The following is a 17926-nucleotide window of genomic DNA, read 5'->3' as shown; positions in this document are numbered from 1 at the left end:
TAAACCTCACAGAGGTAACATATCTGCTGTAGAAAAAATATGGTACCGGGGAGGAGGGTAGTGACAACAATTCTCTCCTTGACCAAACTCTACCCAGGTTCCTGTGAGCCTTCTTCTCAACTAGGCCTTGACCTTGGCCAAGAAAAGACTTGAATAAAACTAACATTGCTTCTAATTGCTCATAGCCACATCCCTAGGCTGGCCCTAGCCTCTCTTCAAGTGCCCGCCTAAGAAAATGCAGGCTGCCGAAAAAATGTACTGTTTATTCCAGCCAACTCTAAAGACAGGGCCTTGGTCTCCCATCCTCCATGAGACAGTAAAGCCAAACTTCAGTAGGTACCAGTTAGCAAACTCAGATGAATTTCACATGAACCAACTCCATCTTGTTGTTTTTTGTAAGTTTTCATTTTCCTGACTCTACTGAGCCTCCATTCACCCATTTCTAGTCCTTCATTCTCTCTTTAAAATGCCCAGTTACATTAGCTGGGTATGGTGGCATAAGCCTGTGGTTCCAGCTAATTGGAAGGCTGAGGCGGAAGGACTGCCTGAGTCCAGCAGGGTGAGGCTACAGTGGCTGTGAGGAGTGTATCCCTGAACTCCAGCCTGGGTGACACAGTGAGACTCCGACTCAAAACACAAAACAAAACAAATAAAATGACCGGTTACCTCTGTACAAATTAAAGTTCAGTTCCCACTGGACTCTTCCCTATTATAATAGTATATTACAGATCTCTAAGCCCACCACAACAAACCATATATGACTGAAGATGCTGAATATATTAAGAACAAGAAAGGAACTCACTGGATTCTAAATCTCAGCTTGGTTCCAAATGTGTTAAAGTAAAAGATAAGTCTACAAACACAGCTGGGCTCAGTGGCTCATCCCTGTAATCCCAATGACTGAGAAGGCTCAGGCAGGAGGATTGCTTGAGACCAGGAATTCAAGAGAAGTCTGGGCAATATAGTGAGACCCTGTATCTACAAAAAATGTTTTAAAATTAGCAGGGTGTGGTGGCATACACCTGTAGTCCTAGCTACTTGGGAAGCTAAGGCAGGAGAATTCCTTAGCCCAGGAGTTCGAGCTATAATCATGCTACCATGCTCCAGCTTGGGAAACAGAACAGTAACTTGTCTCAAAAAAAAAGTCTATAAACATAGCAAAATATAGTATATTCCGAAAATAATTTGCACTGCAAAGGAATTATTCCAATTACTGTCCCCATTCTACCAAACAGGGACATTTGTTAGCGGGAAGAAATAAGCTCCATGTTGGGAAGGCCCTGACTAAGGAGGAGAGCACTTGTTGGAAAAGGCTCCACAGCTCCTAAGTGTCACAGTCACACAGGTGGAGGTTAGAGGAGCAGGCTAATTGTGAGGCAGTACATGTTGCCAGGGGAAACTGAAACAATTCCATAACACAGGTTAAATTCTCTGGAGAAGAGAGTACTTGCTGACAGCTGCTATCCCGAGAGGATGAGAACTTCAATTTCAAGCAATCTGACAGCACAATAACTAGTTTCCAGAAAGCCACACCTAAAGACACCTATGCTTTCTCTCAAGGTCCATCCCTTGTACACTCTGAGAAATCTCCTTATTACTTCAAACATTTTTTTCTTTTGTTTAAAGTAGATCAAGTGTACCAAATCAAATAAGTGAATTTCCTATCTCTATTAATAGTCCCTTAAATTACGATTTGTATTTAGTGTCTACTTTAGGGCACTAACTATAAAGTTACTCAAATTAAAATTAAATAAAGTAATTATGGGGTTTTTTTGAGGTGGGGTCTCACTCTGTTACCCAGATTAAAGTGCAGGGAGTCACGGCTGCACTCTTGGGCTGAAGGAATCTACCCTCCTCAGCCCCCTGAGTAGCTGGGAGTAGAGGCATGCACCACCATACTGATTAATTTTTTTAGTTTTTGTAGAGACAGTGTCTCACTATGTTGCCCAGGGTGGTCTTAAACTCCTAGGTTCTTAAATTCTTGGCCTTGACCTCCCGAAGTACTGGGATTACAGTCATGAGCCACTGCATGCTGTTAGTTAAATCTTGAATGTTACTATCAAGAACAAATGTCACTTACCTTGAAATTTTCTGTGATCAGAGTAAACAACTTCGTTGAGTTACCCACAACACAAGCAGTATTTGACATTATTATTTCCAAAGGATACAAAATTTTGAGTTTAGTGATCACCTGCAATCATTTGAATAAACAATTTCTTTTATATAAGGTTACGGTTGTCTCTTAAACAAAAAAGCTTCATAATTTTCTGAGATAAGTATTTAAAATTAATTTATAAATACAATAATAAGGAGGTAGTTCCACCAAACATGATGCAAACAACATGATGCGACAATCCTGTGTACAACCAAAACAGCACTAATTCCTTGCCTAGAATTCAGCCTTCAGAATTTCAACATTTGGGATTTCTGTCTTTTGCGTTTTAATCTTTCAAGATTTCACATCGGGATTATGGCATCTGGGATTGTGTCTTTCAGGGTTAGGGTCATCACTGCGCTGCCCCACACATCACCTCTGGAATTAGTCCAGAAATGAAGAGGTTAATTTTAGAAACCAATATTGACAGTAATTTTGAAACAATCACGTACCAGTAAAACATACTCCTTTTAGAAATATATAAATATATAAACACTTCATATATATATATATGCATTTTTTTTTCCTCAAAAAAAAAAAAAAAAAATCCCCCGAAACCAGAGTCACACTTTGTGGCCCAGGCTAGAGTCCAGTGGCACAATCTCAGCTCACTGCAGTTTCAACCTCCCTGACTCAAGTGATCCTTCCACCTCAGTTTCCTGAGTAGCTGGGATTACAGGCATGTGCTACCATGCTCGACTGATTCTGATTTTTTATAGAGATGAGTCTCACTACATTACCTAGGCTGATCTTGGACTCCTGGGCTCAAGCATTCCTCCTGCCTCGGCCTCCCAGAGTGCTGGAATTACAGGCATGAGACCTGACACCCAGCCAAGAACAGAATATATTTTTAAAATAAAAATCAGACAGAAAACAATCACATTTTATTTTATTTTTTTTGTTTTTTTGTTTTTTTTTTTTTTGAGTTGGAGTCTCACTCTGTCGCCCAGACTGGAGTGCAGTGGCCGCTCCTGGCCACTGCAACCTCAACCTGCTGGGCTCCGGCGATCCTTCTGTCTCAGCCTTCCAAGTAGCCAGAATTACAGGCATGCGCTACCACGCCCGACTGATTTTTTGATTTATTGTAGAGATGAGGTCTCGCTGCCCAGGCGGGTCTCGAACCTGCGGGCTCAGGCCATCCACTCACCTCGGCCTCCCAAAGGCGCGGGATCACAGGCTGAGGCACCGAGCCCGGCAACAATCACATTTTAACTGAGTATTTATATGGAAGTAATCATGGACAGTTTTTATTCTAACAAAAAGTAAACTAACTAGGAAAGAACTGACTTGAAAGTCTGCACACCACTAGATCAACCATTCCCTAGGAACAGTAACACTTACCTTCGCATATGTTGTACTATCTGCAAACTGTGACAATATGATTTGCGGGCTTCTGAAGTCAATGCTTGCCATTCCTATTTCACCTCTGGCAAGTCCTCTCCCTTCTACAACAGCTACAATAACTGACGGGGAGTGTGTAGAAGCTGCAGATGAGGATGTAGCTGGATGTTTTCAAATAAGAAAATATGTAAACATTAATAATAATCATTTCTAATTCTTTCACATAAGAATAAACCACCTAGTCTAGGTCTTGGGCACTATATCAAAAACAAAGGAAACGTTTTTTTCTTTTCCTCATCAAAAAATAACTTTTTTTTCCAGCTGGATGCAGTGGCTCATGCCTGTAATCCCAGCACTTTGGGGGGCTGAGGCAGGAGGATCTCTTAAACCCAGGAGTTTAAGACCAGCCTAGGCAAGATAGCAAGACTTCGTCTCTATAAATAATAATGATGATGATAATAATAATAACTTTTCATTATCCAAGCCAAATAAAAAATGCTAATTCTCAACGTATTTTTCCAAAACTTAACTTCACATATAGAAATAACAAATTTATACACTGTCTTATTTTGGATTTTATTGGAATAGAGTCATAAAAGGAACATCATACATACTAGAAAAATTAGATTATTTACCTTACTCTGTCATTTAAAAGCTCTTTGAATCTGGATAAATCATTTCATAATAAATAATCATACATCAAAAAAGATGATGTAGCTTCAGATGATGTAATACCAGCAATTTGGGAGGTGGAGGCAAGAGGATTGCCTGAGCCCATGGGCTCGAGACCAGCCTGGGCAATATGGCAAGACCTAGTCTCTACAATAAATCAAAAAATTAGCTGGGTGTGGTAGGGCGTGCCTGTAGTTCCAGCTACTTAGAAGGCTGAAGCGGAAGGATCACCTGAACCCAGTAGGTCAATGCTGCAGTGGCCATGAACATGCCACTGCATTCCAGGCTGGGCAACAGAGTGAGAGACTAAAAAAATAATAATATAAATATAATGTAATAGCTATCCTATCTAACTCAAGAGCTGACTGAAAAGATCAAATGGGATTATATTAATATATGACTTTACTGCATAAAGATTAAACATTATACAACTATGAACTTCATATATGATAGCTATGTAATGTTGAAATAAAAATTACTTTTAATTTAACAAAAATTACACTTTTAATTTAATAAAAACTAAACTTTTCCACAAGGTTTTTATAAGAATTACATGCAATAATATAGAAGTGCTTTATAAAGTATATAAAATTAATTATAGGGCATTGTTCACGCATGAAAAAAGTCAGACTAAAAACATCTAAGACTTTACTTAAATTAACTAATTTAATTGTCACAACAATCCTATCAAGTAGACACCATTATTTCTTCCATTTACTTACAAAGAGACCAAGGCATGGATGGAACTGGTAGGGACAGACTTTGCAGCCAGGCAATCTTGCTAGAGTTGGTGCTTTGAACCATTACATATACTGCTTGATTTTGAGATCTGTGCCTTAAAAATTATCAATGCTCAGGTACATTTTTTTAAACACTTTAAAGCTATTATTTCTTCATCTGTAAATTTAAAATACCAAACTTTTCCATAAGTTTTTTTTTTTTTTAAAGCAAGAATTATTGAAGCCGGGCTCAGTGGCTCAGCCTGTAATCCCGTGCCTTTGGGAGGCTGAGGTGAGTGGATGGCCTGAGCCCGCAGGTTCGAGACCCGCCTGGACAGCGAGACCTCATCTCTACAATAAATCAAAAAATCAGCCGGGCGTGGTAGCGCATGCCTGTGATTCCGGCTACTTGGAAGGCTGAGGCGGAAGGATCGCCGGAGCCCAGCAGGTCGAGGCTGCGGTGGCCAGGAGCGGCCACTGCACTCCAGTCTGGGCGACAGAGTGAGACTCCAACTCAAAGAAAAGAATTATTGAGAGAACAGAAAAGCTCCCAGAGTGGGAGGGGACCCGAGGGGTTGCCCTCCACAAGGTTTTTATAAGAATTACATGCAATTATATAGAAGTGTTTTATAAAGTATATAAAAGTAATTATAGGGCATTATTCACATATGAAAAAAGTCAGACTAAAAATATCTAAAATTTTATTTTCAAAGAGGCAGACTGGTCTTTTATTCCCTTGTCAACCTTTTAATTAACTCTATTTCCTCTCCTTTTCCTCCCTAACCTAGATTCCTTTTTTCTTCTACTATTACAATTCCTCAAAAATAATTTAAATATTTCATGTCATCTGAGTCAGTAGTCAACTTAAGGGTTAGCTTAAAAATATATGCGTTTAGATCTCAGAAATCTTTTCCCCATGAATACTATGTTATAAATGGTGACTAAGTTTACATTCTACCTACAGTCATTTTAAGCTCGGCAACAGAATATGACCTTCCTATTTTCAGCTGGAAACTAAAAACAAAATACCAGTGGGATTATAGGCTGAGCCACCGAGCCCGGCATATGTGTACTTTTTAAAAGCACTATTGAAATTGAATATCACTTAATATATCCACTTGTTATCAATATGGTGTCTTTTGAGAGCTGTTTATATCCTTTGATACAGTTTTTCCTAGGTCTTAATGTTTTAAATGTTTTATGAGAATTTTATAAATCAGTGACAATAATTTATATTTGCTACCAATCTAGATTTTTGATATTGCAAAAATAGAAATTTTTGCAAAGATAATCATTTCCTGTATAATTTATTTCATTGCTTTTCTGCTAAGATACTTCTCCTTCACTGAAATAGTTTATATTCATTCTTATTTTCTTCTAATCTATTGAGTTTTTTGGTTCATTTGGATCCTTCATCTGGGCAGAACTTTGAACATTTGGTTGTCTACCATGTCTGGAAGGAGCAACGGCCAGAAGTACAGATTTAGATGCATTCATAAGAAATTTCTAATGGTTTACTGGAATGGTTAGGGACTTAATTCAAGGAACAGGATTGGAAGATTGGTGATAAGAAAATTGGAGAACGGAATATGTGAACGGATCTCTAAGAATGAGCACAAACTGAAAATATGTATGTCCCATGTGAATACCCACCAAAGGATGTCCACTATAAAGGATACTCTTAATTATCAGATAGACAAACTTACATACTCTATGATAACAGTAAGCCTCCATTTCAATTTTCCCTAAAAGGATCTATTGATTCAGTACAAAAGTAATTTCAATCAAAACCTCAGTTTTTGGGGTTTTTTTTTGGTTTTTTTTTTGAGTTAGAGTCTCACTCTGTCACCCAGGCTGGAGTGCAGTGGTACGCTCACGGGCCACCCTAGCCTGACCTGCTGGGCTCAGACAATCCTTCCGCCTTAGCCTTCCAAGTAGCTGGAACTACAGGTGCATGCTACCATGCCTGGCAAATCATTTTTTTTTTAATTGTAGGGACGAGGTCTTGCCAAGTTACCCTGGCTGGTCTCGAACCCGCGAGCTCAGGCAATCCACTCGCCGTGGCCTTCCAAAGTGCTGGGATTACAGGCTGAGCCACCAAACCCGGCCAAACCTCAGTATTTTTTGATGAACCTTGATAAACTGGCCCAAAATGTATATGTAAGAGCAAAGGACCAAGAAGAGTCAAGACTCTTCTAGAGAATAAAGTTGATTGTGGAGAGTAAGAGTGGGAGAACTGTCCTACTAAGTATCCAGATATAAAGCTAAGGATGGTGTGATATTAACAAAGAGACAGACATAATGACCCATGGCAGTTAATAGAGAGCTAGAAATAGAGACAGACCTAGAAAAATCATTAAAAGATGTAGTATTCAGAATGTATGAAGAACTCCTACAAATTCAGAATAAAAATAAAGAAAAATGGGCAAAAAATACATGAACATTCATTTCACAGAAAATTAACCAATATATCAAGACCTCATCTTTACAAAAAATCCAAAAAATCGCCAGGCTTGTGCCTGTAATCCCAGCTATTCAGGAGGCTGAGGCAGAAGCATTGCCTGAGCCCAGGAGATAGAGGCTGCAGTGAGCCATGATTGTGCCATTGTGTTCCAGTCTGGGTGACAGAGAGAGATGCCCACTCAAAAAAAAAAGAAAGAAAAATAAAATAACCCAATTTGCTATTGTCTTGCAAATATATGCATTTACATACTCTGTAAGCAGGAAATTCTGTTGGATGTGCCCCAGAGAACTATTACACATGAAAATCTACTTCATCCATTTACTCCTCAAGAAAATCTAGATTTAGATTAAAAATTCAAACTTAAGTATTAGAAAAAAAAAATCACTCAACCGTATCATCATGATAAACTTTTATATTTAAATGTACATCATGTATAAATGGAGAAGTTTCTCTTTTCTGTGTTTTTGGTCAGAAGGGCTAAAATAACGTAGACCTGCATTTATTAACAAACAATATTAGAAAATATGTAGATTTATTAACCTAGCCTCAAATTATGGATACAGGTAAATGGATGTGTTTATCTTTCAATCATCCATATCAGTTATAGGTAAATTCAAATGAACTTAACAACACTAATTTATAATTCACAAAACTTTAAAATTTCAAAAGATCATCTAGGTTAATCTTCTACTCATTATACCTGAATATCCTATTTCTGGTGTCCGGCTTTTATAACCTAATCTCTGGTGATTTCCAGCAGACAATGGTGTTTTAAATACTTGAGGATACTTGGTATCTCGTGCAGAAGATGAGCTTGTGTCAAGAGTGAAACTGGACGGAACTGTGTTTTCTGCATAAGCTCTTTTGTTTCCAAAGTATGAACCTAAATGGGAAAAGTGTCATTTCTTAAATATTTGGATTATACAGTGATGTTTCAATCACTGTAACTTATACCACATTCACTTTCTGTAAAATGCTATCTGATTTTAAAAATATATAACAAATTATGGCAAATTCAGTGACATTTTTGATAATCATATACTAAAATATGCTAATATGGTTTTTGATTCTACAAGTTCACTAAGACTCTTGCAAAATTATAAGTTACCCACTAATTTTCAAATACTCCAGATTTACTGCTATGGTTTAAATATCTGTCCCCTCCAAAACTCCTGTTGAAATTTAATCCCCAATGTGGTAGTATTAAGAGCTGAAATCTTTAAGAGGTGATGTGTCATGAGAGTTGTCTTCATGAGTGGATTAACCCATTCAAGAATTAATGGATTAAAGAGTTATCATGAGAGTGGATTAAAGAGTTATCATGAGAGTGACTCTGTAAGAAAGGGAAGAAGCGGCCAGGAATGGAGGCTCATGTCTGTAATTCCGCTCTTTGGGAGGCCAAGGTGGGAGGATTGCTTGAGCCCAGGAGTTTGAGAGCAGCCTAAGCAACACAGCAAGAGCTCATCTTTAAAAAAAAAAAAAAAAAATCAAAGAAAAACAAATCAGGCCTGGTGGCACACACCTGTAGTCCCAGCTTGGGAGACTGAGGTGGAAGGATCACCTGAGCCCAGGAGGTCGAGGCTGAGGTGAGTGGAGATGATGCCATGGCAGTCCAGCCTGGGTGACAGTGATTCAAACAGGAATTAACAGTGAAGAGAGGCCTGAGCCAGCATGCTCAGCAACTTTTTCAGGTGATGACGTGTGCTACCTCAGGACCCTGTTGAGTCCCTGCCAGCAAGAACGCTGTCACCAGATGTGCCTCCCTTGTCCTTGGACTTGCCAGACTCTGGACCTGTAGGAAATAAACTGCTGCTTTATAAATCACTCAGTTTCTGGTATTCTATCACAAGCAACAGAAAACAAGCTAATATAGAAAATTGGTACTGAGGAGTAGGGTGCTGCTGTAAAGATAGCTGAAAATGTGGAAGAAGTTTTGGAATTGGGTAATGGACAGAGGGCTGGGCAAATCTGGAGGAGCAGCCTAGAGAAAGCTGAGATTTGGATGAGGTCTTAGAAGACACAAAAGACTAGGGAAATTTGAATTGGTTAGGTAGAATTGACCAAAATACTGACAGAAATATGGACAGTGAAGGTCAGCCCAACCAGGCCTCAGATGAAATTTTTGAACAAGGTACTGGAACCTGAAGCAAAGGCCATCCTTGTCCTAAACTGACAAAGAATGTGGCTGAATTGTGCCCATGCCCAAGGGTTCTGTGGAAGGCCGAACTTGACAGTGATGAACTGGGGTATCTGGCGAAGACATATCCAAGCAGCAAAACATTCAGACTGCTGCATGGCTACTTTTAACTCCTTATGTTAAGCTGTGAAAGAGGGGGAAAAAAATACTTGAAGATGGAATTTATAATCAAAAGAGAAGCAAAGTGGAAAAATTTGAAAAATTCTCAGCCTGGCCATGTAAGAGTAAAAAAGTATGTTTGGTACAGGAAACTAAGTGTGTAGCCCAGCTACTGTTTGCTAGAGATTAGCATAAATAGAATGAAGCTAGGGGCTATTCCACAAGACAATCAAAGACCCCAAAGGCATTTCAGAGATCTCTGAGGCTGCCCCTCCCATCCCAGGACCAGCAGCCTCAGGGGACAGGCTCATGGCTTGCTGCCCAGGGTGACCTTGGGACTCTGCTGTTCACGTTCCCAGCTGTGGTTCAAGCAGCCCCATGTGCAGAATGGCCCACCACTCAAGAAGATACAAGCCATAAGCTTTGGTCGTATCCACACGGTGTTTATTCTTTTCTACAGAAAACAATAGTTGTAGAGGTTTGGCAGGCTCCACCCAGATCTCAAAGTATGTCACAGGAGGCCTGGGGACCCAGGCAGAGAATTGTCATGAGGGCAGAGCCAGCACAGAGGGCCCCTAAGATGGAATACCGAGCAGAAGTGTGGAGTTAGAGCTGCTGAGGAGAGTCCCCACCAGGGCAATACCCAACAGTCATGAGAGAGAGGTCACTGCGAAGAGTCCCAACTAGGACTAGTGGAATCATGAGAGCAGGACCATCACTGGGGCTTTCAGAACCATGAAGTCACTGGGAGCGTGCAATACCTCTCTGGAAAAGCTTCAGACTCTGGACTCTAATCTGTAGGAGTAGCCATGTGGCCTGCACCCCAGAAAATCAGAGGGATAGGGCTGCCTGAGGTCTTAGGGGTCCAACCTTTGCTCCCCATATGTCCAGGAGGCAGCACACAAATTCAAAACAGATGATTCCCCAGCTTTAAGATTTAATGTTTGCCCAAGTGGGTTTTGAACTTGCTTGAAGTCTGCCATTCCTTTTTTTTTGTCTTTTTATCTTCCTTTAGTGATAGCAATGTCCATCTTATGCCTAAACCACCATTGTGTCTTCAAAGTAGGTAACTTATGTTGATTTTCTAATATCATAGATGAGACTTTGGTTATTGAACTTCTGAGTCTGTGCTGGAATAAGTTAAGACCTTGAGACTATGAGGATGGAATAAATGGATTTGTATTTGAGGAAGGCATGAGTTTTGAGTAGCCAGAGCTGAAATACTATGGTTTGAACATCTGTCTCCTCCAAAACTCATGTTGAAATTTAATCCCCAATGTGGCCATATTGAGAGGTGGGCCTTGAAGTGGTGATGGGTCACCAGGGCTTTGCCTTCATGAATGGATTCATGAATTAATAGGTTATCATGAGTGACTTTATAAAAAGAGGGAGAGAGACCCTCTAGTATGCTTAGGTCTTTCTCCTTGTGATGTCTTGTGATACTTCAAGACTCCACAGAGACCCCAACAGCAAAAAAGACCCTCACCAGAAGTGTCCCCTTTGACCTTGGACTTCTCAGTCTCCAGACCTAAGAAATACAGTTTGTTTCCTTATAAATTACCCAGCTTCGGGTATTCTGCTATAAACAACAGACTAAGTCATATGTTTGTGTGCTTATTAGACTTCTTTTTCTCTGTTAACTTCATTGAGATTCTCTCCTCCTGTGCAAATGGCATTATAAAGAGAGTTTTAGACACATGGCTTTAGCTCCTTATTTGGGTACCTATTGATATATTACCTATTTCACAGGGTTGCCATAAATGTACATAGACAACCTAGCATAGTGCCTTGGCACATAGAAGTTCTAAAAAAAAAGTTTGGGCTCTTTTTTCCTATTCCCTTTGATTTCTACAATAACTCTCTACCTTGCTTCTCTTTAAACCACTTTTAGTTTCCTTTTCTGAATCCTTTTCTTCTGACTCTTAACTGTTGGCCTCTAGGGTTCCATACTTTTAAATTTTCTCTCATAAATAACAATATACATTTTCTCTGGGCATTTCATCTGTTCTCCTAGTTTCTATTAACATCTGTTTCCTAACAATTCTCAAACCTTCATATATAGCTGTAGCTACTCTGTTTACACAGTAATAGACCAGGGGCTGGTAAACATTTTAATAAAGAATCAGATAGCAAATATTTTAGACTTTGCGGGCCATAAAGTCACTGCCACAATTACTCAACATTGACATTGTATCAGGAAAGTAGTCATAGAAAATATGTAAAATATGTAATAGGAATGCCGATTTCAATAAAACCTTATTTCTAGATACTAATTCTGAATTTCATATAATTTTCATGTCACAAAATACTATCCTTCTTTTGATTTTTCATGGCTGGACATCCTTTAAAAATGCAAAAACCATGCTTAACTCTCTATCTGCACTGTTCAATAAAGTAGCCACTAACAACATGTGACTATATACTCAAATCAAAATAAAATACAATTAAAAATCCCATTCTTCAGTCACACTAGTCACATTTCAAATGTTCAAAAGCCACATCTGGCTACTAGTTACCATATTGGACAGCACAGATGTGGAACATTTCTATCATCACATAATGCTCTATAAGACAGCATAGCTCTAGGTCACTATATCTAACTCTTGAATATAAACCTCTAGATATTTTTCCAGAACTTCTAAATGTTCAAAAACAACTCATTATCTTTCTCTCAAAAGTTATTCTTTATTTCTAGTTATGGTCAGTTGTATCACCCTGTATCCTGTTGCCCAAGTCATGAACTTAGGGAGCCATTCTGAACTCTACTTTCATCAATCCTAACAATCAGTGGTCAAGTCCTATAATTCTTTTTTTTTTTTTTATCTTCTTTTGAAAAGTGTCTATTCATGTTTTTGCCCACTTTTTAATGGGGCTGTTTGTTTTTTTCCTTTCAGCATGTTTGAGTTCCTTGTAGCGCCTAGATGATAGGCCTTTGTCAGATATGCAGTTGACAAATATTTTTCCCATTCTGTGGGCTGTCTCCTCGCTCTCTTGTTGGTTTCTTTTGCTTTGCAGAAGCTTTTCAGTTAGATGAGGTCCCACTTATTTATCTTATCTCTTATGACATGGGCACTTGGGGCTTTGGTCAGGAATTGTTTGCCAGTTCCAATTTCCATAAGGGTGTCTCCTGCATTTTCTAAAATTCGTATAGTTTGAGGCTTTATGTTTAGGTCTTTGATCCATTTAGAGTTAATTTGTGTGTATGGTGATAGGTAGGGTTCCTGTTTCAACCTTCTGCATGTGATCAGCCAGTTTTCCAAGCACCATTTACTGAATAGGTTCTCCTCTTTGCAGTGGTTGTTGTTGGTGGTATTGTCAAAGATGAGTTGGTTGAGAAATTGAGCCTTTACTTCTGGAATCTCTATCCTGTTCCATTGGTCCATATGCCTGTTCTTGTACCAATACTAGGTTGTTTTGATTATTGTAGCCTTATAATAAAGTTTGAAGTTTGGAAGTGTGATACCTCCTGCTTTGTTTCTTTTGCTAAGGCTTGCTTTGGCTATTTGTGGTAGTTAATGTTTCCAGAAGATATATGGGCAGCCGACAGACACATGAAAAAGTGATCAGTCTCACTAATCATCAGAGAAATGCACATAAAAACCACCTAACCCCAGTAAGAATGGCCATCATTAATAAAACAAGCAACAACAGATGCTGGTGAGACTGTGGAGAAAAAGGAACGCTTCTACACTGCTGGTGGGAATGTAAACTAGTACAACCTCTCTGGAAGACAGTGTGGTGACTTCTGAAAGAACTAGAAATTGACCTTACGTATGACCCAGCAATTCCCCTATTGAGAATATACCCGGAAGAACTCAAATCATTCAACAAAAAAGATATCTGCACACGCATGTTTGTTGCAGCTCTATTCACAATAGCAAAAACGTGGAACCAACCCTGCTGCCAAATGAAACTGGACTGGATAAAGAAAATGTGGTACATATACATAATGGAATATTACACAACTGTAAAGAAGGACAAACATATGGACTTAGCAGCAACTTGGATGAATTTAGAACCTATCATACTCAGTGATGTACCACAGAAACAAAGAACAGAGTACCATATGTTCTCACTCATAAGAGGACCTTCAACAACTATCATAATACTATAAGAAAGGAACTGGCAATGGTGGGAAACTGCCAGGGGAGGGGAGCACACTACACCAACAGGGGTACTGCATAATGAACATTTGTATACCTAACCCTGAATTGTACCCCACATCTTTAAAATAAAAAATTTAAAAGTTAAAAACTATATATATCAGTAAAATGTCAATCCCTGTCCACTCCTACCAGCCTGTTTTAAGCCTGTATCTTCTTTGGTCATTCTGCCAGTGTCCTGTTTGTTCTTCTTATTCTCCTTGCTTCTAGTATTACACCTCTCTAATCTGTTCTTCACATAATCACAAGTGATCATTCCAAAAGCAAACCTGATCATATATGAGGTGAACCAAAAAAAAAAAAAAAAAAAAACAACAACCGGAATAATCTTCTGGAGGGCAGGCCCCTTGCAGTACAGGTTTCCCCCTATAGGTACGTGTTCTAGAAATCTATCAACATGAAAGCACCAGCTACCATTGTGAAAGGCTGCATTCAGCTTCAGTAAATTTTTTTGAAGATTCTTTCAAGGCGTTAGCCCTTTAATGAAGGGTGATTTATGAGTGCACCCACCCATACTGCGCTGAATGTTCAGAAGTTTTTAACCCAAAACGGCATGCCTCCCTCCCTATTCTCCTGAGCTCACCCTGAGTGACTTTTTTGTTTCCCCAATGAAAGAAGTTCTCAAAGGGAAACGTTTTGCCCATGTGGAAGAGGTGATACCAAAACCAGCAGAAGCACTAAAAGGTGTCAAAATTGATGAGTTCAAAAACTGTTTGAACAATGGAAAAAGTTTCTCAATATGTATAATGCATCAAACGGAGAGAATACTTTGAAGGTGACTGACATTTAAACATGTAAGAATACACATTTTATTAATAAATAAATTCAGTGTTTTTTGGGGTCCCCGCTCATAGCTCCCTTCCTTGGAATTCCTATGTATCCCCCCACACCCACCACAGGGAAAAAACTAACATTCTTGTATGGGTACTATGAGAATCAATGACATATTCAAACTAGGATAATCGGAGGAGAGTTTTATAAAGGGAAAACAGAGTGTAGGGGTATTATCATAAAGAAGTATGTAGAACCAGGACAAAATGTGCTCTACTAGCATTCCTAGGATTAAAAGAGCTAAGAATCATTGCCAGAAACTGAAGACGGACAGGGGTATTTTTTGTTCCAGGCTATTTTTTGCCCTTTCTTGAAATGTATTCAGTTGCCTTAATTCTCCTCCAACCTCCTTCATGTATTTTGCGGCATTTTCTTTAGTTTCCCCTCTCTGGCCCCAAATATACTAGGAACTTTCAAATCTGTATTCCTCTCAAGTTTTTCTTCTTAGCCCTAGATCCTTATATGCGATTATCTTAATATAAATATATGGATATCTCAGAGGGTCTTCACACTCATCGTGTCCATAACAGAACTCATCATCTTCCCTCTGTAAGTTGCTTCGCAGACAAAATTCCCTGTATCTGGAAATAGTAGTATTACCATCTATCCAGCCACCAAAACTAGAGGTGTGTTTTTGGCACATGGGACAAAACTTATTTGCTTCCCAGATCTGATTCCTGCAAGTACTCCAAGTTTATCTACGTCATATCACTCTCTTGCTATAGCCAAGCAAAATTATTTGCAGTTCTACACGCTTTGTCTGTTCCTTTGCAAATGTTTTTCCCAAGAATGCTCTGCCATTTCTCTTCTCCCCTCTTTCTCCTTAGCTGGCATTCTTTCTCCTTTGTCCTATTTCTCCTTCAAGACCAGTTCAGTGCACTAACTCTAAAATTTCTCTTCCCACTTTTGTTCCCCCACTTTGGTTTGTAAAAACCTCAAATATAATTATCTCTTAACGAACTTGTTGATTTTTAAGTCTGTGTTCTCTACTGAACCATAAATTCCTTGAGAGATTACTTGAGCGCATAGATTATTATCAACCCTAGCTCCTGACATAATTTTGGTCTTGATTCAATTATTTGGGCCTTGGTTCCCTCTGTAAAAGAGAAAACAAGATCTACTCTGCAGAATTGTTGTGAGGATCACAGATACCATTTGCCTAGGAAGACGCTAGAGTGAAGTAGGTGCACATTAATTAATGGATGTTATCATTACTGATGAAAATAAGTGGGTGACAAAATATTTGATACAGAGACCCCATTGATAATGTGAACATGCATTCTGTCTTAGAGAAATTGCAAGTAGCTAACTCAGTTTTGTTAGAAAGCAGGGTAAAGGTTAACAACTGATGGGAGATAAAGCTGGAAAAACTGGAAATGGATCCTAAATGTCCTTGGATATCCTTCTAAAGAGTCTGATCTTTTACCCTCATACAGAGCCATTGATTTAAGTGGCAAGAGACATGACAGAATTTTCATTTTCCATATGAGTCTGTTGGTAAAATAAGACTGGAGGAAGATACTTAGGAGTCTGATGTAATAATTCAGACATAAAATTATGAGGGTTTGCAATGTCACAAAGGTAGAAAGGAGCAGAATTATTAGAAAGATAGATAGGATTTGTTAATTGTTTGAATGTTATGAGGAATACATGAATATTTGAAGTGTCTATGTTTAGTGATTGAGAAGCAGGTTAAAAAGCTACAGAGACAAACTTTTTTTTTAGTTGCAGTCTCTCTCTGTCACCCAGGCTGGAGTGCAGTGGCACACTCACAGCCACCCCAGCGTTGATCTGCTGGGCTCTGGCAATCCCTCCATCTCAGCCTCCCAAGCAGTCAGAAATACAGGTACACACTACCACGCCCGGGGAATTTTTGATTTATTGTAGAGACGAGGTCTCACCCAGTTGTCTCAAACCCGCGGGCTCAGGCAATCCACTTGCCTTGGCCTCCCAAAGTGCTAGGATTACAGGCTGAGCCACTGAGTCCAGCTGAGACAAAAATTTAATTAACCCAGTGAGTCTGAGGTATCCACTGGTCTGTCAATAGAAATTCCTCTGATAGAAGAGTCTGGAGTGTAGACAAGATGTGAGTTGTGAAAATACATCTCGGAAGAAGTTGCCTGGGGATGGGGGGAGAGAGTGCGAATGACATGCCAACAATCTGGGGACTAACAATGGTGAGGCCAGCAGTTCTCTGGAAGGTAGGAGAAAAATAGGGGGCAAATGCATGAAGGAAGCAAAGTAAAGGGAGTTCAAGAAGAGAAGACTGGTCAAAGCACTGAATACAGAAGAGAAGATTAATCAACACATTGTATAGAGAAGAGAAGACTAGTCAAGACATTCAATACAGAGGAAACCAGTCAAGACATTCAAAACAGAGAAGACTTGTCAAGACCGTCAATACAGAGGAGAAGACTAGTCAAGATCCTCAATAAAGACGGCAACTCAAGACTTTCAACACAGGAGAGAAGACCAGTGAAGACATTCCATGCAGAGAAGACTCGTCAAGATACCAACACAGAGAAGACCAATCAAGACATTCAGTACAGAGGAGAAAACCAGTTGAGTGATTCAGTAAAGAGGAGAAGACTAGTCCGGACATCAACACAAAGGAGAAGGCAAGTCAAGACATCCAAAGCAGAGGAGACTAGTCAAGACATGCAACACAGAGGCGAGACCAGCCAAGACATTCCATCTAGAAAAGAAGACCAGCCAAGACATAAACACAGAGAAGATCAGTCACGACATTCAACACAGAGGAGGAGACCGGTCAAGACACCCAACCCTCAAGATTAGCCAAGATGTTCAAAACAAAGGAGAAGACCGGTCAAAACACCTAACACAGAGAAGAAGGCCAGTCGAGACAGTCACCAGGGAAAAGACCATCCAGGGAAGACACGTGAAACAGACGAGACGACCACCAAGATGTTCCACGCAGAGAAGATTAGTCAAGACAACAGTACGGAAGAGAAAACCTGGCAGCACATTCAAAGCAGAGAAGACGCGTCCAGACATTCAATTCAGAGACCGGTCCAGACGTTCAAGACAGACGCGAAGGCCACCGACGACATCCAAAGACGTCAAAACAGCAGAGCAGACCAGTCCAGTCTCGAGGTTCAACAGCGAGAAGACGAGCCAAGACACCAGCAGAGCGGACCAGTCAGCCACGGCGACGCAGACGAGACCAGTCAAGACACCAACAGCGAGGAGGCCAGCCAGGGCCTTCGCCAGAGGAGAAGCCCCGCGACGGCCCGAACCCCGGCCCGGAGGCGCCCGCCCTCCCCA

The 17926-nt window shown here is 39.9% G+C and overlaps 1 protein-coding gene across 1 annotated transcript in view; it reads right to left on the bottom strand.

Annotated features, from left to right (window-relative positions):
• MSH4 (mutS homolog 4) overlaps positions 1–8230 on the bottom strand; it is an 85128-nt gene extending 76898 nt beyond the window's left edge. The window contains exons 1-3 of the mRNA XM_008055084.1: positions 8052–8230; positions 3497–3657; positions 2081–2191 (exon numbers count right to left, since the gene is read on the bottom strand). Of these exons, the coding sequence (XP_008053275.1) occupies positions 2081–2191; positions 3497–3568 (183 nt within the window). The 5' untranslated portion in view covers positions 3569–3657; positions 8052–8230. The remainder of the gene's footprint in view (positions 1–2080; positions 2192–3496; positions 3658–8051) is intronic.
• Between the last annotated feature and the right edge of the window lie 9696 nt (positions 8231–17926).

Source organism: Carlito syrichta, unplaced genomic scaffold (genome assembly GCF_000164805.1).
Source record: "Carlito syrichta isolate Samal-C Ts95f unplaced genomic scaffold, Tarsius_syrichta-2.0.1 Scaffold301654, whole genome shotgun sequence".
Lineage (NCBI taxonomy): Eukaryota > Metazoa > Chordata > Mammalia > Primates > Tarsiidae > Carlito > Carlito syrichta.
Note: the sequence above shows the minus strand (reverse complement) of the source record. Positions and strands in the feature narration are given on the sequence as shown.